The sequence below is a fragment of the Felis catus genome, chromosome C2 (genome assembly GCF_018350175.1).
Source record: "Felis catus isolate Fca126 chromosome C2, F.catus_Fca126_mat1.0, whole genome shotgun sequence".
NCBI lineage: Eukaryota > Metazoa > Chordata > Mammalia > Carnivora > Felidae > Felis > Felis catus.
The window spans coordinates 83746276-83771588 of record NC_058376.1 but is presented as its reverse complement, the minus strand read 5'-3'; the positions used below and the strand labels follow the sequence as shown (position 1 = coordinate 83771588).

The following is a 25313-nucleotide window of genomic DNA, read 5'->3' as shown; positions in this document are numbered from 1 at the left end:
AATGTTGCATATATAATGTGTTGCTAGAAATCTATTTTTGTTTAGTTCTTAAAATTTCCTTTAAAAAAATCACAAAGCTTTACACTCTAAAGGAGAGTGAATTCTCCTTCCAAATTAAATGTAGTTCAGGTGTTCATTGGTTAAATATTGGGCAACATGTTTCCAAAGTGACCAGATACACAGAGAGGTGGGCTGACACTGCCAGTTGTCACTGGGGTGGTGAAGGAAGCTTCTGACTTGGCTCAGAAAACCCAGTCTTTTCAAGGGGCTAGGGCTAGAAGAGTGGGGAAAGGGGAATTTATACAGAAACACTTATTATTTGAGTTTCAATCCCACTTTGTTCTTGACATGACTGACCCTTCTAGTTTAGCATGATAACCCTTGCTATGAGTGAGTAGAGTGACAAGTAAAATACTACGTCAGGTGCTTTCACACACATTACATCACCTGGTCTCATGTTAAACTTTCAGGCAGTCTGAGGTTTCTCATCATTGGCACTATTGACATTTGGGCTGGACAATTCTTTGTTGGAGGCTGTCTCATGCATTATAAGAGGTTTCACGGCATACCTGGCTCCTACCCATTAGATGCCAGTAATACACTTCCTCCCAAGTTATGACTACAAAAAAAGTCTCAGATCGCCCCCAGCTGAAAACCACTGTTAGTTCCATTTTAACAGGGGAGAAAACAAGCTGAAAGAGGTTTAATAACTGACCCAAAGTCAGACAGTAAATAATTGTGACAATAGTCAAATACAGCTCCTTCTGACTTGGTGGATTTTGATCTGTCTACACATTAGAATCATCTGGGGAGTTGTGTGGAACACTAATGTCTGAGACCCATCCCTGACCAAGCAAATTAACTTCTCCGCTTTAGCATGGTGCTCGTATTTTGCATTCTCCCCAGGTGCATTCTAAATCAAGTTCCCCCAATCCCCCATGCCAGACGATGAAGTGAGGTGAAGGTAGTCAGCAGGACAAGCCCAGCCTTTTCCCTTCCGCCCCATTTCTCCCCTACCTGTGGCTTAGAAAAACCAACCTTCTGTATCTTAGATAGTCATGGGCAATGAATGCCCAACTCCAACTGCCTTGCCTACTGGAAAATAAGGAAAAACAATAAAAAGGGCACATAAGTTGGTACTTACAGTTCGATGATTTATCCACTGACTATGGCGATATTCCAAAGTTCCCCCTAAGTCTTCTGTCAGTTGGCTTTTGTCAATGTAGCCATGAAGGTCAGAGACAGAGTTTAACATAATGATCTATAGGGGAAAAATTAATATATTCCTCACAGATAATTAAACAGTAGCTCATCTAGATTCTGTTGTTATTTAAACAGTACTTGAACTTTGCCTGACCAGGAATTTAATACACAAAGAGTTAATACAAATAGCAGAGAAACATTTTTTTAAATATAATTTACTCTCAAGTTAGCTAACATACAGTATATACAGTGTGCTCCTGGCTTTGGGAGTAGATTCCCGTGATTCACCACTTACATACAACACCCAGGGCTCATCCCAATGAGTGCCCTTCTCAATGCCCATCACCCATTTTCCCTTCCCCACCGCCTCCCCCCATCAACCCTCAGTTTGTTCTCTATAGTTAAGAGTCTCTTATTGTTTGCCTCCTCTCTGTAACTATTTTTTTCCCTTCCCTTCCCTCATGGTCTTCTTTTAAGTTTCTCAAATTCCACATTTGAGTGAAAACATATGGTATCTGTCTTTCTCTGACTGCCTTATTTCACTTAGCATAATACTCTCCAGTTCCATCCACATTGTTGCAAATGGCAAGATTTCATTCTTTTTGATTGCTGAGTAATATTCCATTGTATTTATAAACCATGTCTTCTTTATCCATTCGTCAGTTGATGGACATTTATGGGCTTTTTCCATACTTTGGCTATTGTTGATAGGGGGGCTATAAACATTGGGTTACATGTGCCCCCATGAATTAGCACTCCTGCATCCTTTGTATAAATTCCTAGTAGCAGCAGAGAAACATTTTATAGCCCCTTTATATTTAATCCCCTTTAGGTGAGGAATACCAAAGGGTTGTACAATCTGTGACAAAATGGTGACTTGGTTCAGGGGACTCAGTTTTAAGTTACTTAGAAGTCGGGTCTTACTCTAGGTGAAGTTTTGTCAAAAGTTCCCAGGCTAAAGCCTACTCTTCAGCCACAAAATCAAGTGCTGTATTGAGACCTAAAATTCTGCAATGAGAAGCCCAATAAGGGGTAGGCTGGTGAATATCAAAATAAAATTAGAATACAGGACCTATTGAGAAGTATGCATTAAAAAGATTTACTACACTGATGCCTCCCGTGAAGAATGTTAATGTGCCCCCAATGTATCCAGTATGGTGGAGATTTGGATGTAATAGGGAGTGGGTTTTTATAAATTAACAATGTGGCTGATGAACAAACCCATGCTGATGAACAAATGCCCACACACCTAGAGGAAGCTGACTCATTCCAAGTTGTCCTTTTTTACTCCACTACAGTGGCTCTGACCAGAACATCATCCTGGCTCTCTGTTTCAGGGACCCCCTGCTCACTCCTAAAGAGAAACAAGGACTCCTCACTCCTATTTCTAAAATATGTCCCCCTTTAAGCTTTTAACTTAATGACCTTCTATTTCTTCACTCCTTGTTTAATATTTTGAAAACTTGGTCAGAGGACATAAGAATATAGGCTTCCAGGGGCACCTGGCTGGCTCCGTTGATGGAGCATGTGACTCTTGATCTCTGGATTGTGAGTTTGAGCCCCATGTTGGGTGTAGAGATTACTTAAAAATAAAATCTTTTAAAAAAGGATATAGTGTTTCTTCTATTATTATATAGTATTAGTCAAATGCTAAATCCACTTCAGAACTAAAAAAAAATATGTTAGGGCCCAAAGCCTATAGGTGAAAATAAAAGTGATTTACTCATTCAACAAATATGTATTGAACTTCTAATAACTGCCAGGCTCTGAAGGAGAACACAGCACAACAGGCCCTGCCTCAAGGCACTCATGTTTAGTAGGACTTGGTTACTACATATCACTGTTACCCTGCCTTTCTCCTTTTCTTCTGAAAATGAGTTTGGGAATTTTACCTATTTATTTATTTATTTATTTATTTATTTATTTATTTATATGTTTTTTTAAAGTAAGCTCTACGCCCAATGTGGCCCAAACCCACAACCCCAATATCAAGAGTTGCATGCTCCACCAACAGAGCCAGCCAAGCACCCAGGAGCTCGGGAATTTTAAAAATTACATTTATAAAATGAGGAAAAGTTGGGGGGGGGGAACCTAAATCCATCTATGCCTTTCCTTCTTAAAACTTGTAAACCACTTTTAGGAGTTGCAAAAATATCTTTCTAAAATTAGAAATTATAGGACACAAAACAAGAAATTGCCAATATATTTTGCTTCTTGAGACAACTGCTACGGTAATACTTGGATTTTTTTTAATACCAATATGGAACGTTGTATTAGGCAGAAATAACTTTGCCACATAGCCTGGAGTTTTAACAGATCCTGCTAGGCTGCACATTTTCTGTTCCACATAACTGAACAGGAGAGGGAGGCATGTGTTCCATGCTTGCTAGGACTCTGCCATGTCACCTTTAGCTACAGAGGACCAAGAGAAATTTTAAACTGACAGCTAAAAGTGAAAATTAGAAATGAAAGAAAGATATTAGAGGATTCAGTACTGCTAAATATTGATCTGTAAATTGAAAGCAATCCCAATCAAAATTACAGCAGACTTGCTGTAGAAATTGACAAGCTAATTCTAAAATCTATACAGAAGTGCAAAATACCATTTTGATAAGTGATAAAACCATTTTGAAAATGAATAAAGTTTCAAGACTTACAAACTGCAGTAATAAAGAATGTGTTAATGGCAAAGGGCAGCCAAATAGATCAGTGGGATAGACTAGAGAATTCTGAACTAGACTCACACAAATATGGTCAAGTGATTTTTTAACTCTTTATTTTGAAGTAATTATAGTAGTTATAGTAATTATGAGATAATTAAATAATTATGGGTTCACAGGAATTTGCAAAGACAGTACAGAGAGGTCTCATGTACCTTTCACTCAGTCTCTCCCCTCTATGGCTGCATCTTACATAATTATAGTACAAAACCATATTGATATTGGTGTAATGTGTATGTTTAGCTCTATATCATTGTCTCACATCTGTAGATTTGCATAACCACCAGCACAATCAAGATACATAACCATTTTATCATTACAAAAGTCTCCCTTGTGCTATCCTTTAAAGTCACACCCCACCCCCAATCATCTCTGAACTTTGGGAAACACTAACCTGACTTTTTTTTTTTTTAATTTTTTTTTTCAACGTTTATTTATTTATAGGACAGAGAGAGACAGAGCATGAACGGGGGAGGGGCAGAGAGAGAGGGAGACACAGAATCGGAAACAGGCTCCAGGCTCTGAGCCATCAGCCCAGAGCCTGACGCGGGGCTCGAACTCCCGGACCGCGAGATCGTGACCTGGCTGAAGTCGGACGCTTAACCGACTGCGCCACCCAGGCGCCCCACACTAACCTGACTTTTAACAGAGGTGCAAAGTCAATTCCATGGAGAAATAATTCCATTTTCAACAAATAGTGTTAAGACAACTAGATGTCCATATACAAAAAAAAAAAAAAAAAAAAAAAAAGGAACCTTAGTTCGCATCTCATACAAAAAATTAACTCAAAAAGCATCAGAGATTTGAATGTAAAACATAAAACTTGGAGAAGAAAACATAAGAGAAAAATCAGGAGAAAATTTTTGGGTTAGGTAAAGAGTCCTGAGATACAACACCAAAAACATAACATATAAAAGAAAAATTGATAAACTGGACTTCGTCCAAATTAAAAGCATTTGCTCTGCAAAAGACACTGTCAGGAGAATGAAAAAGACAACCCACAAACTAGGAGAAAATATTTGCAAATCACATATCTGACAATGTATTCATATCCACAAAATATAAAGAACTCTTGAAACTCAACAATAAAAAAATACAATTAAAAATGGGCAAGAGAATTACTATTCACCATACTATTGTAAGTCCTAGCCTCAGCAGTCAGACAACACTAAGGAATAAAATGCATCCAAATCGACAAGGAGGAGGTCAAACTTTCACTCTCTGCAGATGACATGATACTCTATATGGAAAACCCAAAAGATTCCACCCAAAAACTGCTAGAACTGATCCATGAATTCAGCAAAGTTGCAGGATATAAAATCAATGCACAGAAATCAGTTGCATTTCTATACACCAATAACGAAGCAATAGAAAGAGAAATCAAGAAACTGATCCCATTTACAATTGTCCCAAAAACCATAAAATACCTAGGAATAAACCTAACCAAAGAGGTGAAAAATCTATACACTGAAAACTGTAGAAAGCTTATGAAAGAAATCAAAGAAGAAACAAAAAAATGGGAAAATACTCCATGCTCATGGATTGGAAGAACAAATATTGTTAAAATGTTAAAATTGTTTAAAATCGATACTATCCAAAGCAATCTACATATTCAATGCAATCCCTATCAAAATAACACCAGCATTCTTCACCGAGCTAGAACAAACAGTCCTGAAATTTGTACAGAACCACAAAAGACCCTGAATAGTCAAAGCAATCATGAAAAAGAAAAAGCTGGAAGTATCACAATCCTGGACTTCAAGATGTATTACAAAGCTGTAATCATCAAGACAGTATGGTACTGGCACAAAAACAGACACTCGGATCAACGGAACAGAATAGAGAACCCAGAAATGGACCCACAAACATATGGCCAACTAGTCTTTGACAAAGCAGGAAAGAATAGCCAATGGAATAAAGACAGTCTCTTCAGCAAGTGGTGCTGGGAAAACTGGACAGCAACATGCAGAAAAATGAACCTGGACCACTTTCTTACACCAGACACAAAAATAAACTCAAAATGGATGAAAGACCTCAATGTAAGACAGGAAGCCATCAAAATCCTCAAGGAGAAAGCAGGCAAAAAACCTCTTTGACCTCAGCCATCGCAACTTCTTACTCAACACATCTCCAGAGGCAAGGGAAACAAAAGCAAACATGAACTATTGGAACCTCATCAAAATAAAAAGCTTCTGCACAGTGAAGGGAACAATCAGCAAAACTAAAAGGCAACCAACGAAATGGAAGAAGATATTTGCATATGACATATCAGATAAAGGGTTAGTATCCAAAATCTATGAAGATATTATCAAACTCAACACCCAAAAAGCAAATAATCCAGTGAAGAATTGGGCTAAAGACATGAACAGACACTTCTCTGAAGAAGACATCCAGATGGCCAACAGACACATGAAATGATGCTCAACGTCACTCATTATCAGGGAAATACAAATCAAAACCCCAATGAGATACCACTTAACACTTGTCAAAATGGCTAACATTAACAACTCAGGCAACAACAGATGTTAGCAAGGATGCAGAGAGAGAAGATGTCTCTTGCACTGCTGGTGGGAATGCAAACTGGTGCAGCCACTTTGGAAAACAGTATGGAGGTTCCTTAAAAAATTAAAACTAGTACTACCCTACGACCTAGCAATTGCACTACTAGGTATTTACCCAAGGGATACAGGTGTGCTATTTTGAAGGGACACATGCACCCCAATGTTTATAGCACTGCTATTGACAATCTCCAAAGTATGGAAAGAGCCCAAATGTCCATGAACAGATTAATGGATAAGGAAGATGTGGTATATGTATGTGTGTGTGTGTATATATATATATATATATATATATATATATATATATACCCACACACAATGGAGTATTACTTGCAATCATAAAGAATGAAATCTTGCCACTTGCAACAACTTGGGTGGAACTAGAGGGTATTATGCTAAGTAAAATTAGTCAGTCAGAGAAAGACAAATATCACATTACTTCACAAATCCTGGAAAGAAAAGTTTTTAAAAAATGGGCAAGAGGACTTCTGACAAAATGGTGGAGTAGGAAGATTCTGAGCTCACCTCATCCCACAGACACACCTAGGTAATAACATCAGTGTACCTGACACAGAAAACCCAAAGACTGTCAGAATAGACTTTCCACAGTTAATAGAGAGGAGGCCACACAGAAGGAGCTAGGAGGGGCAGAGATGCAACTGGGAACCAAACTTCCCAGGGGAGTTAACCACTTCACTCAGATGTGAAATTTAAGATACAAAACAGATGAACATAAGGGAAGGAAAGCAAAAATAATATAAAAGCAGGAAGGGAGACAAAACAGAGGAGACTCTTAAATGTAGAGAACAAACTGAGAGTTGTTGGAGGGGTTGTGGGTGGGGGGATGGGCTAAATGGGTAAGGGGCATTAAGGAAGACACTTGATGGAATGAGCACTGGGTGTTATACATAGGGGATGAATCACTAGATTCTACTCTTTTTTTAAATTTTTTTTATTTTTGAGAGAGAGACAGAGTGTGAGCTGGGGAAGGGCAGAGAGAGAGGGAGATGCAGAATCCAAAGCAGGCTCCACGCTCTGAGCTGTCAGCAAGGAGGCCAACACAGGGCTCAAATTCATGAACCATGAGACCATGACCTGAACTAAAGTCCAGCCCTCAACCAACTGAACCACCCAGGCGCCCCTGGATTCTACTCTTGAAATCATTATTGCACTACATGTTAAGTAACTTGGATGTAAATAAAATAAAATAAAACAAAACAAAACAAAAAAACAAAATAAAATAAAATAAAAATAAAAAAACAGAGAAAGAGGAAAACCATAAGAGACTCCCAACTATAGAGAACAAACTGATGGTTGCTGGAGGGGAGGTGGGTTGAGAGAATGGACTAAATGAGTGATTGGCAGTAAGGAGGGCACTTGTGATGAGCACTTGGTGTTATATGTAAGTGATGAATCACTAAATTCTACTTTTGAAACAAATACTACACTATATGTTAATTAACTTGGATTTAAATAAAATCCTGGAAAGAAATTTTTTTTAAAAAATGGGCAAGAGAACTTCTGAAAAAATGGTGGAGTAGGAAGATTCTAAGCTCACCTTGTCCCACAGACACACCTAGATAAATGCCACATCAGTGTACCTAGCACAGAAAACCCAAAGACTGTCAGAATGGACCTTCCACAGTTAATAGAGAGGAGGCCACACAGAAGGAGGTAGGAGGGGCAGAGATGCAACTGGGAACCAAATTTCCCAGGGGAGTCAACCACAATCAGCAGCAACACCATAAGCATGGAGAAGAGAGAGGACCAGACCCCATACCAGGCACCCCAAGCATAGAGGACCTGAACTGGGAAGAAAAGTCCTATAATATTTGGCTTTGAAAAACAATGGGGCTTAACTTTGTGACTTTGTACAATCAGTAAGGGTTAATTCCAGGTACTTTAAAAATTAGCAGGCTTGGCTCCGGGAGACACAGAGGGCAAAAGGAAACAGAGTCCCAACCCTTTAAAGAGCCATCAAACCAACAACCCAGCTGAGATACAGTACAGAAAAGCAACTGGGGTATATGGGAAGGAGATTTATTTAGTAATTTCCCTGCACTGGAGGGGGAAAGATCTATAGGTGACTTTTCCTAGACAAAAGACCTGGTGGGCGCCATCTCCCCAACCCCTACCCCAGCCAAGATAGCCAGACACCTATGGGAACCAACTCAAATACTCCTCCATAGCTTGCTAATACCACACATGCCACTCCTGCATTCTCCTGCAGATCCACCTAATCCAACCTACCTCACTCCACAACATCCCTCCAAAATGGCTCCTGCCATGACACATCCTGCAAGCAGCCCCTAGCAGGGACCAGTGCCACACCAAAGTGACTCCTGCCCTGGGGAGAGGGGAAGATAGCTACACATATTAGTGTGACTACAGTCCCAGCAGATGGGACTGGGGGCAGATATCTGGTTTGACAGCCCCACCCACCAACCACCCTCTCAGGGGCTCTCACAGGACCTCTTCATAAGGCTACTACTTCAGAAGCAAGAAACTTAGCTGACTTTCCTAACACATAGAAACACACCCAGGGAGTTAGATAAAATAAAGAGATAGGATTATGTCCCAAATGAAAGAAAGGGACAAAACCACATCAAAAGAGTTAAATGAAACAGAGATAAATAATATGCCTAATAAGAAATTCAAAGTAATGGTCATAAAAATACTAACTGTACTTGAGAAAAGAGTGGAGGATCTCACTGATATACTTAACAAAGAGATAGAAAATATCAATAAGAACCAACCAGAGAAGATCCTGGATGGCTCAGTCGGTTAAGCGTCCGACTCTTGGTTTCAGTTCAGGTCATGATCTCAGGTTTGTGGATTCAAGCCCCATGTCAAGATTGTCTCTCTCTCCCTCTCTCTCTGCCCCTCCCCACTCACTCTCTCTGTCTCTGTCTCAAAATAAATAAATACACTTAAAAAATAAAAATAAAAAAAGAACCAATCAGAGATGAAGAACTAAATAACTAAAATTAAAAACACACTAGAGGAGGGGCGCCTGGGTGGCTCAGTCAGTTAAGCATCTGACTTCAGCTCAGGTCATGATCTCACAGCTCGTGAATTTGAGCTCTGCATCAGGCTCTGTCCTGACAGCTCAGAGTCTGGAGCCTGATTCAGATTCTGTGTCTCCATCTCTCTGCCCTTACCCTGCTCATTCTTTCTCTCTCTCTCTCTCTCTCTCTCTCTCTCTCTCTCTCTCTCTCAAAAATAAATAAACATTAAAAAAATTTTAATATACTAGAGGTTATCAATAGCAAATCAGAGAAGGCAAAAGAACAGATGAATGATCTGGAACACAGAGCAATAGAAAGCAACCAAGCTCAATAGCAAAAAGGAAAAAGAATAATAAAAGCTGAGAATAGCTTAAGGAAACTTAGTGACATCATTAAGCATAATAATATTAGCATTATATGGATCCCAGAAGGAGAAAAGAGAGAGAAGGAGGCAGAAAATTTATTTGAAGAAATAATAGCTGAAAACTCCCTAAATCTGAGGAAGGAAACAAAAACCCAGATCTAAGAGGCACGGAGAGCCCCCAACAAAAATCAACCCAAAGAGGTCTACACCAAGACATATATTAATTAAAATGGCAAAAAGTAGTGACAAAGAATTTTCAAGGCAGAAAGAGTAAAGAAAACACTTATATACAAGGGGAAACTCCATAAGACTATCAGCTTGTTTTTCAGCAGAAAAGCAGGCCATAAGGCAATGGCATGATATATTCAAAGTAATGAAGGAAAAAAATCTACAACTAAGAATACTCTATCCAGCAAGAGTACCATTCAGAACATAAGAAAAGATAATAAGAGTTTCCCAGAAAAACAAAAGTTAAAGGAATTCATCACCACTAACCCAGTCTTATAAGAAACATTAAAGGAAATTCTTTGAGTGGAAGGAAAAGGCCATAATTAGGAGTAAGAAAATTATGAAGGGAAAATATTTCACAAGTAAATGCAAACAAAAGTAGTAGATGAATCACTTATAAAACCAGTATGGAGGTTAAAACAAAAAAGCAGTAAAATCAATAATATCTACAGAAATCAGTCAAGGCATTCACAAAATAGAAGGATGTAAATTATAACAATTTTTACATAAAATGTGAAAGGTGGGGGAGTAAAAATGTAGTGCTTTTAGAATGGGTTCAAACTTAAGTGACCAACAACTTCATATAGACTGCTCTATGCATAAGATGTTATCTATGAACCTAATGGTAACCACAATCACACACACACACACACACACACACACACAAACCTGTAATAGACACACAAAAAATAAATAGGAAGGAATCCAAGCATATCAATAAAGAAAGCCATCAAACCACAAGGGAAGAGAGCAATTAAAGAAGAAAGGAATAGAGAAGAACTACAAAAACAACTGTAAACCACACAGCAAAATGGCAATAAGTATGTATCTATTAACTATTACTTTGAATATAAATGGACTAAAGCTCCAATCAAAAGACATAGGTTGACTGAATGGATAAAAAAGCAAAACTTATCTAAATGCTGCCTATAGGAGACTCATTTCAGAACTAAAATCATAGACAGATTGAAAATGAGGGATGGAAAAACAATTACCATGCAAATGGAAGTGAAAAGAAAGCTGGGGTACCAATAATTATATCAGGCAAAATAAACTTTAAAACAGACTGTAACAAGAGACAAAGAAGGACATAATGATAAAGGGTACAATCCAATAAGATGATATAACATTGTAAATATTTAGGCACCCAACATGAAAGCACCTAAGTACATACAGCAACTATTAGCAGACATAAAGGAAAAAATCGATAGTAATACAATAATAACAGGGAATTTCAACACCCCACCTAGATCAGTGGATAGATCATTCAGACAAAAAGCAACAAGGAAACAGTGGCTTCGAATGACACATTGGACCAGATACATTCAAAATATTCCATCCCAAAACAGCAGAATACATTCTTTTCAAATGCATAAGGAACATTCTCCAGAATAGATCACATGTTAGCCACAAAATAAATCTCAATAAATTCAAAAAGACTGAAATCGTATCATGTATCTTTTCTGACCATAATGGTATGAAACTAGAAATCAATCACAAGAAAAAATTTGGAAAGAACACAAATACATGCAGGCTAAATAAACTGCTACTGAACAATGGATAGGCCAACCAAGGAGCCAAAGAAGAAATCAAAAAATACATGAATACATGGGGACAAACAGAAATGAAACTATAACAGTCCAAATCTTTGGGATGCAGAAAAGCTGTTCCAAGAAAGAAATTATAGTAATACCTCAAGAAACAAGAAAAGTCTCAAATAAACCTTACACTAAAGGAGTTGGAAAAAGGACAAAGTCAGTAGAAGAAAGGAAATAATGATGAGAGCAGAAATAAATGAAATGGAGACAAACAACAACAACAACAACAACAACAACAGAACAGAACAATAAATGAAATGAGGAGTGGTTCTTTGAAAAAAATAATCAAAATTGTTAAACTTTTAGCCAGACTTGGGGCACCTGGCTGGCTCAGTTGGAAGAACATGTGACTCTTGATAATGGGATTATGACTTTAAGTCCCATATTGCATGAAGAGAAATAAACATTAAAAAAAAAAACCCTTTTACCCAGGCTAGTCAAAGAAAGAGATAGAGAAGACTCAAATAAATAAATAAAATTAGAAATGAAGGAGGAGAGGGGCACCTGGGTGGCTCAGTCGGTTAAGTGTCTGACTCCTGGTTTCAGCTCAGTTCATGATCTTGCAGTTCCTGTGTTCAAGCCCTGCATCAGGCTCTGCACTGATGGCATGGGGCCAGCTTGGGATTCTCTCTCTGCCCCTCCCCTGCTCATGCACACTCTCTCTCTCAAAATAAATAAATAAACATTAAAAGAAAAGAAATGAAGGAGGAGAAATAGCAACTAACACCACAGAAATAACAAAATATTATAAGAATTTATTTAAAAAAATATATGCCAAAAAATTGAACAACCTAGAAAAAAAAACAGATAAATTCCTAGAAACATATAACCTTCCAAAATTGAATCAGGAAGAAATAGAAATTTCGAATAGACCAATTACTAACAATGAATTGAATAGCAATTTAAAAAAAAATCCCAGGGCATCTGGGTGGCTCAGTTGGTTAAACACCCAACTTCAGCTCAGGTCATGATCTCACAGCTCATGAATTCAAGCCCTGCATTGGGTTCTGTGCTGACGGCTCAGAGCCTAGAGTCTGCTTCTGATTCTGTGTCTTCGTCTCTCTCTCTGCCCCTCCCCCCTCTCAAAAATAAATAAACATTAAAAAAAAATTTTTTTTAAACCAACAAAGAAAAGCCCAGGACCAGATGGCTTCACAGGTGAATTCTACCAAACGTGTAAAGAAGAGGTAATACTGATTCTTCTCAAACTATTCCAAAAGACAGAAGAAGAAAGAAAGCCTACAAATTCATTCTATGAGACCACCATTACCCTGATACCAAAACCAGATAAAGATATTACCAACCAATACTCTACAAACCAATACTCCTGATGAACATAGATTCAAAAATCCTCAACAAAATATTAGTAAACTGAATCCAACATTACATTTTATAAGGTTATTCAGGGGTACCTGGGTGGCGCAGTCGGTTAAGCGTCCGACTTCAGCCAGGTCACGATCTCGCGGTCTGTGAGTTGGAGCCCTGTGTCAGGCTCTGGGCTGACAGCTCAGAGCCTGGAGCCTGTTTCCGATTCTGTGTCTCCCTCTCTCTCTGCCCCTCCCCCGTTCATGCTCTGTCTCTCTCTGTCCCAAAAATAAATAAACGTTGAAAAATAAATAAATAAAATAAAATAAAATAAAAGGTTATTCACCTACAATCAAGTGGGATTTATTCTGGGGATGCAAGAGTGGTTCAATATTCCCAAATCAAGCAATGTGATACATCACATTAATAAGAGAAAAGATAAAAACCCTATGATCACTTCAACAGATGCAGAAAAAGCATTTGACAACATACAACACACATTCATGATAAAAACTCTTAACAAAGTGGGTTTAGAGGGAACATACCTCAACATAATAAAGGTCATTTATGAAACATCCACAGCTAACATCATACTTAGTGGGGAAAAACTGACAGCTTTTCTCTAACATCAGGAACAAGAGAAAGATGTCCAGTCTCACCACTTTTATTCAGCATAGTACTAGAAGTCCTAGCCACAGCAATCAGACAAGAAAAGGAAATAAATGGCATCCAAATTGGTAAGGAAAAAGTAAAACTTTCACTATTTACAGATGACATGATACTATATAGAGAAAACCCTGAAGTTACCACCAAAAAACCACTAGAAATAATAAATGAATTCAATATTGTCACAAGATGCAAAATCAATATACAAAAATCTGTTGCATTTCTACACACTAATAATGAAGTAGCAGAAAGAAAAATTGGTAAAACAATCCCATTTATAATTGTACCAAAAATAATAAAATACCTGGGAATAAACTTAACCAAGGAGGTGAAAGACCTGTATTCTGAAAACTATAAACCATTGATGAAAGAAATTAAAGATGACACAAATGGAAAGATATTCCATGTTCATGGATTGGAAGAACCAATATTATTAACAGGTCCATATCAAAATACCAGTAACATTTTTCACAGAACTATAACAAATAATCCTAAAATTTGGATGGAACCACAAATGACCCCAGATAGTCAAAACAATCTTGATAAAGAACAAAGCTAGAGGTATCACAGTCACAGATTTACTACAAAGCTGTAGTAATCAAACACTATGGTATTGGCACAAAAACAGATGCATAGGTCAACAGAACAAAGTAGAGTTCAAAAATAAAACCACAATTATATAGTCAATTAATCTATCACAAAGGAGGCAAGAATAAAGAATGGGAGAAAAAGTCTCTTCAACAAATAGTACGGGAAAACTGGACAGCTACATGCAAAAAAATGAAACTGGTCCACTGTCTTACACGATACACAAAACTAAACTCAAAAATGGATCAAAGACCTAAATGTGAGACCTGAACCCATAAAATTCCTAACAGAAAACATAGGCAATAATTTCTTTCACATCAACCACAGAAACGTTTTTCTAGATATGTCTCCTGAGGCAAGGGAAACAAAAGCAAAATTAAACTATTGGGACTGTCTCAAAAAAACTTTTGCACAACAAAGGAAACTATCAACAAAATTAAAATACTGAATGGGAGAAGATATTTGCAAATGACATATCCAGTAAGGAGTTAATACCCAAAACACATAAAGAATTTACGTAACACCAAAAAAATCCAAATAATCCAATTAAAAAATACTCAAAAGACATGAACAGACATTCCTTCAAAGAAGACATACAGATGGCAAACAGACACATGAAAAGATGCCCAACATCACTAATCAGAGAGATGTAAATCAAAACCACAATGAGATATCACCTCACACCTGTCACAATGGCTAAAATCAAAAACATAAGAAACAAGTATTAGTGAGGATGTGGAGAAAAAGGAACCCTTGTGCTCTGTTGGTGGGAATGCAAACTGGTGCAGCCACTGTGGAAAACAGTATGGAGGTTCCTCAATAAATTAAAAATAGTTACCATGTGACCTAGTAATTCGACTGCTGAGTATTTACCCAAAGTATACGAAAACACTAATTTGAAAAGATATACACACTCCTATGTTTATTGCAGCATTATTTATAATAGCCAAATTATGAAAGCCACCCAAGTGTCCAATGATAAATAAACAGATAAGAAGAAGTGGTATATATATACATATATACACACACACACAATGGAATAGTACTCAGCCATAAAAACAATGAAATCTTGCCATTTGCAACAGCATGGATGGACTTAAAGGGTGTAATGCTAAGTGAAATAAGTCAGTCAGAGAAAGAAAATACCATATGATTTTACTCGTATGTGGAATTTAAGAAACAAAACAAAGGAAAAAAAGACAGACAAAAACCAGACTCTTAAATACAGAGAACAAACTGGCGATTTCCAGAGGGGAGGTGGGTAGAGGGGTAGGTAAAATAGAAAAGGAGAATTAAGAGTACACTTATCATAATGAGCACTAAGAAATGTACAGAATTGCTCAGTTATTATATTGTACACCTGAAACTAATATAGTACTGTATGTTAATTATACTAGAATTTTTAAAAATAAAATAAAAATTTTTAAAAACACTGAGCATGTAAAGTAGTTTTTCTCTGTTCTCTTAGCTACTGCGTTTGTCTATTTGGCATCATTTCATCACAGGGCCAATTACATTAACTATATTTTCTTATTTTCTGCATTCTCAATGCTCTGGCATTTTTGGAATGGAGAGAGAAAGTCTCTCCCAGGGCTAGCCCATTCTTAGAAATAAAAAAGGACTCAGAGGGAGGAAGTGTTTTGTATGCAAACCAACTGATCCAAAGCCCATATCCCCAACTACTTCCTTATCTAACCTTCACACACCAAGCCAATATTTCACCTGTCCTAAATTATCCCAGAACCAAGTATCAAAAGACTAGAGACTGCCCCTAGCCCCCAAACCCACTGGAAGTATTCAAACTAGCCAATCCTAAGTTATTTACCCTACCCTGCCCTGTTTTTCCTGTGGAAACCCCAATAAAGTCTCTGGCCTAGCTTCTTCCTGCTTCTGCCTCCTGACCAAAACCTGGTGCTTCCCCTGTGACTCTCCATGGCATGCAGTGACCCCCATCTCATTTCCTTCTCATTTCCTCCTGTGGGTGTACCAACTTTACCCACTTGGGTGGCTCAGTCAGTTAAGCGTCTGACTTCAGCTCAGGTCATGATCTCACAGTTCCTGAGTTTGAGCCCCATGTTGGGCTCTGTGCTGACAGCTCAGAGCCTGGAGCCTACTTCAGATTCTGTGTTTCCCCTTCTCTCTGTCCCTCCCCCACTCGCGTGTGTTCGCTCTCTCTCTCTCTCTCTCAAAATAAATTTTAAAAAATTTTAGGGCGCCTGGGTGGTTCAGTCGGTTAAGCAGCTGACTTCGGCTCAGGTCATGATCTCACGGTCTGTGAGTTCCAGCCTTGCGTCAGGCTCTGTGCTGAGAGCTCAGAGCCTGGAGCTTGCTTCAGATTCTGTGTCTCCCTCTCTCTCTGACCCTCCCCCGTTCATGCTGTCTCTCCCTGTCTCAAAATAAATAAACGTTAAAATATATATATTAAAAAAAATAAATTTAAAAAAATTGTAAATGCCCTACTAAATGTGCCTATAGTTTGAGTGACTGAGAGATCTTTAAAACTACAACCCAGCAATTGCACTACTAGGTATTTATCCAAGGGATACAGGTGTGCTGTTCTGAAGGGACACACGTACCCCAATGTTTATAGCACTATCGACAACAGCCAAAGTATGGAAAGAGCCCAAATGTCCATCAATGGATGAATGGATAAAGAAGATGTGGTATATATACACAATGACAATCAAAAGAATGAAATCTTTGTCATTTGCAACTACGTGGATGGAACTAAAGGGTATTATGCTAAGGGAAATTAGTTAGTCAGAGAAAGACAAATATCATATGATTTCACTCATATGAGGACTTTAAGAGACAAAGAAGATGAACATAAGGGAAGGGAAACAAAAATAACGTAAAAACAGGGAGGGGAACAAAACGTATGAGACTCATGGAGAACAAACAGAGGGTTACTGGAGGGGGGATGGGAGGGGGGATGGGCTAAATGGGTAAGGAGCACTAAGGAATCTACTCCTGAAATCATTGTTGCACTATATGCTAACTAATTTGGGTGTAACTTGAAAAAAATAAAATTATAAATAATTAAAAAATAAAATAAAATAATAAAAGTTGATTTTAAGTTTAAAATTGAAAGAATGATGGGTGAAAACTCAACATACATTATCACATACAGAAGTAGCTAAGACATAGTATCAAGATAAGGTAGATGGTCCTTCTCTCCTTAGTATAGATGCACCGAATGAACAGGAGGGCATAAATCACATATGTATATGTTTACATATTATCTCTTTGAGAGGTATATTTTATGTACAACCAGAGAAACACATATGGCATTTGATCAAATGCTCCTAACTCCAAACCTTTTTGAGTGACAAGAAACAATTTACTAGTCTTTATCTCTGAAGGGGAAGAAGCTTATGAGGATTATGAAAAGTTCATTCATTTCTTGTAAGTCACCTATTCCACAATGTTAATTGTTACTCAGTTCAGGAAAACAGAATAAGAAACTCATGGCTCACAGTTCTCTTAAATACTCAAATATTTCAAAATAAGTATTTAAAATAGAACAGGAAATACATTTTCTGTCTGGTTAACACCCAAAGTATAGGGAGAAAGTATTTTAGGAAATTTGATTAGTAATACAAAATGAAACCAAAAGAGGGAAAATGAGAGTTAGAAAAAGAAATAGAAAAATCCCTTATCTGAGATGGTCAGTTTTCACTGGGATGGATAAAATATTTTCTCAGAGCAATTTCAATTAAAGAGGTTTTTTAATTTGTTTTGAACTGATAATATATGTATGAGATAATAAATTCAAACAGAATAAGAATCTACCTAGATAGAAAATAGTCTTCCTCTCACCCCTACCTCCAGACCTCCAGTTCTACATCTGGAAGGCAACCACTTCAACCAGTTTCTTGATATCTTACACAGCCTTCTCAAGCTGACCTATGCAAATACAATTACATACATGCCCCTCCTATTTTATTCAAATGAAAGTATACTATCCATACTGTTTTCTCCTTGCTCTTATCCCCACTGAAAAAATATGTCTTAGATGACTTAAAATGTATTTATTTCTTTATTTTGCCACCTACTATTGTAACTTACTTTTTACTGAAAGTATCTTGCATTCATGATGGATGCTTTCTGAGTTTTGGCAAACATTTTAATTTTAAACATTAAATTATTTTTTACATGCAAATAATGTGAAGTTTCCCCCACATGGGATCACTGATGATGACCTAAAACTTAAGGTATCAGTGTGAACTCTCTAATTCCTTGAATAAATACATATATTCATATATGTACATAAGGGAGAAAGACATACATGTTATGTCTAATGATAATAAATAAGGGAGAAGGGAAAGTTCTAGCTTATAGTAGAAGACCAACTTCTGATTAGTACATGTTCAGGGAGTGTAGCTGGGAAATCATTATTTTGCAATCAATTTAATAAATATTGTTCTAGGCAAGAATTATCAATAGATATTAAATATTAAGTAGATATTAGATATTAAATATAGAGAAGAATCTTTTGAGGAGCAGGATATTTGTATGGTCTTAGAGTATTTCTCCAAAGATCTGTATTAGTTGCAATGGGAACATAATACATTTGAGAAATTGGACAACACCTTGACTAAGGGGTCAAAATAATGTTACTGATGAGGAGGTAGATGAACACTGTGTGTCTCCACATGTGATGTCATGAGAAGGACATAACATCACTTAAGTAGTATTTGAGCTAGGAATGCCTAACCTGGATCAGATCCTGAGAGATCATCACATGAGCCTCAAATGAGGTAAGTTTATTTTTTAAGGGATTATATTCTCTAAGAATGCTAATGTCACAAAAGACAAAGAAAGATTGTGGAAATGTTTCAGATAAAAGGAAACTGAAGAGACATGACAACTATATACACTGATTCTAAACTAGATCCTGTATATAAAAATTCAAATATACATATCACATACATGTATAATACATACATTTATATACCTTTATATGTAAATTTATCTCTATATATTACAAATAGAGATAAATATACATATTTCTATATTAAAGAGAGAAAACGAGAGGTGTATATATCTATAGACAGATATAATAATATAGAGACAGAAGCAAGTAGTAAATAAATAATAAAGCAAATGGGGATTAAATGTTGAAATAAGTGAATGAATCTGGGTAAAGGGCATAATATGTCCTTTGTACTAATCTTATTTTTTTCAAATGTTTATTTTATTCATTTTCCAGAGAGAGATTGAGAGAGAGAGAGAGAGAGAGAGCACACAAGCAGGAGAGGGGCAGAGAGAGAAGGAGAGAATCCCAAGCAGGCTCCGTGCTGTCAGTGCAGAGCTCAAGGCAGGGCTTGGACCCACGAACCATGAGATCATAACCTGAGTCTCAACCAAGAGTTGGATGCTTAACTGACTGAGACACCCAGACACCCCAATCTTACTTTTGAAATTTTTCTGAGATTGAAATTATTCGAACTAAACAAAATATAAAACCAAAACTATGTATTAGAAACTTCCCTGTCACTGTATATTCATCTTACCTATTTTCCCCTTTTTTTGTTTTTCCTTTTTTGATTGAGATATAATTTACATCAATAAAATACACAGATTTTTAAGGGCATAAGTCAATTAGCTCTGACAAGTGTATACACACATGTAATACCATCCAATCAAGATATACATTTCCCTAGAAAGTTCCCTTGTGTCTCCTTCCAATCAATTTTCACTACCCTTCACCCCTAACAGCAGCCACCATTGTGATTTTCTAACACTATAGCTTAGGTTTGCCTCCTGTTAAACTTTGTATAAAAAGAATCACAGAACATACACCCTTTAGTGTCTAATTTCTTTCTTTCAAGAGAATATTTTGGAGATGTAGCCATGCTGTTATAAATATCAATACTTCATTCTTTCTATTGCTTAATGTCATTCCGTTATGTGACTATGCCACAATTTCTTTATCCATTCACCAGCTGATGGACATTCTTGTACATGTCTCTTTGTGGACATGTGTTTTCACTTTTCTTGGTTGGGTCATAGGTTAGGTATATGTTAGTTGCCACCTGTTTTCACTAGGGTTATATCATGACTTATCACTTTTGATGGCTACAAAGTATTTAATTGATTGTGTAGACCATTATTTATTTAACCACTCCCCTGTTGTTGGTCATTATGGTGTTTCCAAGCATTTATCATTACAAACAATTTGGCAATGAATATCATTGTATATGCAGATTTATGCATATGTGTGAGAATATCTATAGAATAACTTTCATAGGAAGGTCAAAGAGTGTGTACACTTTAATTTTAAATAAATGTAGCCAATTAGTCCTTCATATCGATCATTACCAACTTTATTCCAATCAGCAAAGTATGAAAGTGGCTGTTTCCCCCATATCTCAGCCAAAATTACAGGTAAAATTTTTAACCTTGCCATTCTAATTTGTTTTCCTTTGATGAGTATCACATGTTGGTTTTATTTTTATTCTATAGTTAACTACATTTGTGTCACTCCATGTATTAGACCCTTGTTTTCTTTTACCCATACCCTTACAATATCCCTTCCTCTTTCCACTTTCCACAGTCTTGAGCACCATCTTCAGATTATATAACTCCAATACCACATTACCCAAGTCACTCCCCAACTGAAAAACCTTCGCTGATCCCCACTGCCTACTGAATGAAATCCAGACCTTTTGTCCTTACATTGAAAACCTATTCCATGTTTTCTATTTTTTTCCCTCCAAACACTTATCCTATATATATTCCAACAAAAATGGGGCTTCCCCAGGGACCTCACATAAAGTGTGTACTTCCTGCCTCCATGTCCTTACACACGCTGTTCCCTCTGCCCAGAATGTCCTCCTCTCTCTGCCTGTGGAGTCCTACCTTCCTTAGAAACTCAGCCCAAATGCCATCTTCTCCACAGGCCCTGACCAAAAGCAGACAAGATGAAAAGTAATGCTTACCGGCACTTTCATTTTAAATTCATCTCGATAATACTTAATGCCAATGTCAGTGAATGTCCTCTGGATAAAGCGAGATGGACGAAGGATGAATATAAGCTGCAAATTTCCTGGAAATGCTACCTGGAAGGATCATGGAAAGTGTCAGGGCAACTGTCACATCCATTGGTCTCCTTTTGCCCAAGATCACAGAAAGGAAAGTTGAAGTAGACACCAGAGATGCCAAAGAATTAGAACATACATTATAGAATTTCAGAGCTGAAAGAGATAACATTCAAGTAATACAATCCCCTCCTTAAAAATCATACCAAATCAAAAAACCAAAAAATTTCTGATTATAAAAGTATTTCACACTCCTTACAGAAAAAATTCAGAAAACGATGAAAGTATACATTAAGAAAAGAAAACCACCAAAACCACCCATGATCTCATAGCCATTTTTAATATTTCAGTCTAATTACTTACAGGCTATTTTCTCTGCTGAAATATCTTTCTCATGGTTGAACTCATACTAGACATATTTTGTAACTTGCTTTTTTACTTAATATTATACCATGAGCTTTTATTTCTGTTATTAAAAATTCTTTGGAAATATTAATTTTCATGTGTGTGCAATTTATTGAACCAATCCCTTATTGCTAATGATTTAGGCCTTTCCATACTTTTATCATTATAAATAATACTGAAATGAACATCTTTATTCACATTTGAAACATTTTCTTAGGATAATTTCCCAAAAGAATTATTGACTCAAAGACTTAGTATTTTAGATGGTTCCTGATGCATATTATTGCCAACTTGTTTTCAGGAAGCATTGCCTTCATCTTGAGGCAAGGTCCTAAGAAATAAGATAACTCAGATTCATATAACAATTTAATGGCACAAATGAGATTCCAAGTCTCCAATTGCTCGTGGCTTCCTTTTCTTCTAGTGGTTCCCCAAAGCAACCTCCCAAGGTGTTTGTTAAAAAAATAATCTGGTCTTTACCCTGAAATATTCTGATTCACTAGAACGGGGATGAAGTTCACGTATCTATTTTCAACAAGCACCTGACAATTCTGATTAGAAGCCAGGTTTGGGGATCCCTGAACTACAGTGTCTTTTAGGCATAAAGTGATAATGTAATTCTTGAACAAATTAGGCTCAAATATTAGATTATTCAAGATTGTCAATGGATCCTGGGAAACTAGAATTCTCTTGAGGTCAGTCCTCTAAAATAGTCATGGGCACTGTCAGGTGTCTAAATCCTCAGAGTATGGACCACAAAATAAATCCTGTAGCCAAACTAAACCAAAAGAACAAAACAATCCGTGCACAAAGTGAAGGAAGTCTTCCTTTCCCCCATCTTTGAAATGCAAGCTCATAGGGGCGCCTGGGTGGCTCAGTCGGTTAAGCAGCCGACTTCGGCTCAGGTCATGATCTCACAGCCCGTTAGTTTGAGCCCTGCGTCGGGCTCTGTGCTGACAGCTCAGAGCCTGGAGCCTGTTTCGGATTCTGTGTCTCCCTCTCTCTGACCCTCCCCCGTTAATGCTCTGTCTCTCTCTGTCTCAAAAATAAATAAACGTTAAAAAAAAATTAAAAAAAAAAAGAAATGCAAGCTCATAAACAGAAGAAGCTTTTATTTTGTTATGTCATAATAAGACAAATGGGCTGAGACACTATTTGTGTTTCTGGCTAAGGCTCTAGATCTGAGACTCTGTAATATGTGCATGTTTGCACATGTGACTGCCTTTGTAAGTAGGCCTAAGTGAGGTTACAAATGTCCCTCTCTCATCCCAGCCTCTACACACACATTACCACCCTATTATCTTATCCTCTTCATCCAGTCCCAACTGCCTTAGGCAACCCGTGCTTTCGTGAAAATGCTGGTATGGCTGCTCTGAGGTGTCTGCCTGCTCATGTGGTTGAATTCCCTGGTCTCAGGTCCCTAAGGAGAGAAAGGATACATCTACTTGCTGAAAGGCAACACAGAGAGAGCAAAATCAGACTGATTAGATGGAAAAGGAAATTCATCCAAGGTTGTACAATTTCATACCAAAAGCAAGCACATGTCGTATTTTGTCTGGTTTTTCCCATGTCTTTCAATATGTGAAAAACTAATCTGAATACTGAAATGAAGACTGGCTTACACTGGGTGACCCCTCACCCCACAAAGCAAATCCCAAGACAAGGATCTGGGCATAGAGTTTATTGAGGAGGTGATCCCAGAAAACATAGTGAAGGAGTGGGGGAAGATGAGAACATGATAACTAGAGAGCCAATGTATCAAGGGGGGCACTGCTGTGAGCAAGAAGGTCTGGATCCTCTGAGATACTATGTGGTACATATCTCAGAATTGTCCCACTCAGGGGGGGTGCAGAAGCTGGGGTATTTATCTATCAATTCCCATAACTCAATAGTTGCTCACTCCTGGGGCATTAACTTTCCAGCACTCCAGGTGACCAGAGAGATCAATAAGGTAGATTCAGGAAGCTTTGGACATGCTCAGGAATTGTCTGCAGTGACCTGCAGGTAGGTGGCAGAGGGGACATGGATGTGACACACAGCCTCTGCTACAGAGACCTTCCCAAAATTTTGCATAAAATAATTGCCTTTTCCCTGTGACTTTGACATGAAATACTTGAACAATTTAAATTACTTTTATAATAACATCACAAAAATGAATATTTACAGCTATTCGTGTCAATGATGCTTTTATGGAGCTCCACTTGTCCCTTCGTCGGTCAATAACAATGACGAATCCAATGCTGGCAGCCTCCACACTGCAAAAAAAAAGGGTGGTCAGTATCAGAGACCTGGTGAGACACATGGGTTCTGGGTGGCTCCCTCAGTAGTAACATTCTACAGCCTCTGGCACTCCTGGCTCATGTGTAAACATACGCATTGTCCTTCCCTAACAAAGGAACCAACTTCCTCTCCTTAACTCAGCCTGGCAGCCTTAACAAAACAGAAACACTTGGCATCTCAGACTCTCTCAAGGGCTCTGTTTATGGTTGGCAAGTGTCTGAAATACCCAAGGAGCATATGTGCTCATACCAGAAGGAACATGCATGTCAGTTAGGCATCACACGTCCCAGTGTATGCTGAGGACTTCAAGGTTGAGCTCTGCTGTCTTTCCAACTCCCAAAACTGACATTCATGGAGCTATCAATATGCTTCCATAGGAGTCAGTCCTAGAGGTGTTCAGAAATAATGCATGTCTGTGGGAAAAATAACCCCTTTCTAATGCCCGGTTATACACAGTCAGCAAATTATATCCACTGACAAATTATATCTTCACTAAGAACCAAAGGATGTTGTTTGGCCCCTCCTAAGTCCCCACAAAATTCTTTTAAGCTGAAGTCCCAAAAATGAAAACATGTTTCTTCTCTCTCCTTTGGAAGGAACTATGATATACAGGAAAGAGCAAAGGATTGGATTCTAGTAGCTCAAATCCTAGTGCTGCCACTTATCAGCACTGTGACATTGGGGAAATCCTCTAACCTCTCTAAAACTCAGTTTCCCTCTCTGTAAAATGGAAATAACACCATCAATAATGAAGTCATTAAAAGCATAAATTCTGAAGCCACACTGCCTAGGTTTGAAGCTTGAATTCCAGCATTTATATATTGTGTATGGGGATGGAGAGAAGAGTTACTTAGCCTCTATAGTTTCTAAAATGTCCCATTTGTAAAGTAAGAACAAAAATAGTACCTATTTGTATGTCCAATGTGAGGATTAAATGAGTATATATAACAAAAATACATAAAAGGCTCAAAATAATGCCTGGTACTTAGCATATATACATTGTATTTATACTAATATTATGATTATTTCTTATGTGTTTGTCATGGTGATGAAAAGAGATCAAGTACATGAAAAGTAGGTGGTCTCTAGTAAACCTTTAATAACTTCTTAATATTGGGTAAACAATGAGCTTTACCCTAAAAAAGTGCCTGTATGTGAATAAGGCAGAAAATCTAAGCAAATACTGTAAGAAAACACAAGTTTTCTTGTGTTTTATCACAGTTCCACTATGACCCAGGTTCTCCCACTGGGAACATTTCCCAGGACACAGTACGAGGAGGGGTGTTCTCAGTGTGTAAAAGAGGCAGAGACTGGCGATTATGGAAGCAAAAGTAGCCAGAACTTTAG

General features: G+C 37.6%; 1 protein-coding gene across 2 annotated transcripts in view; it reads right to left on the bottom strand.

The window, feature by feature from the left end:
* The window catches only part of MCF2L2 (MCF.2 cell line derived transforming sequence-like 2), a 270244-nt gene that overhangs the window by 155881 nt on the left and 89050 nt on the right, over window positions 1–25313 (bottom strand). For both annotated transcript variants that reach the window (XM_045037208.1, XM_023260362.2), the window contains exons 4-6: window positions 23851–23941; window positions 21183–21302; window positions 1145–1261 (exon numbers count right to left, since the gene is read on the bottom strand). In XM_045037208.1, coding sequence (XP_044893143.1) covers window positions 1145–1261; window positions 21183–21302; window positions 23851–23941 — 328 coding nt within the window. The remainder of the gene's footprint in view (window positions 1–1144; window positions 1262–21182; window positions 21303–23850; window positions 23942–25313) is intronic.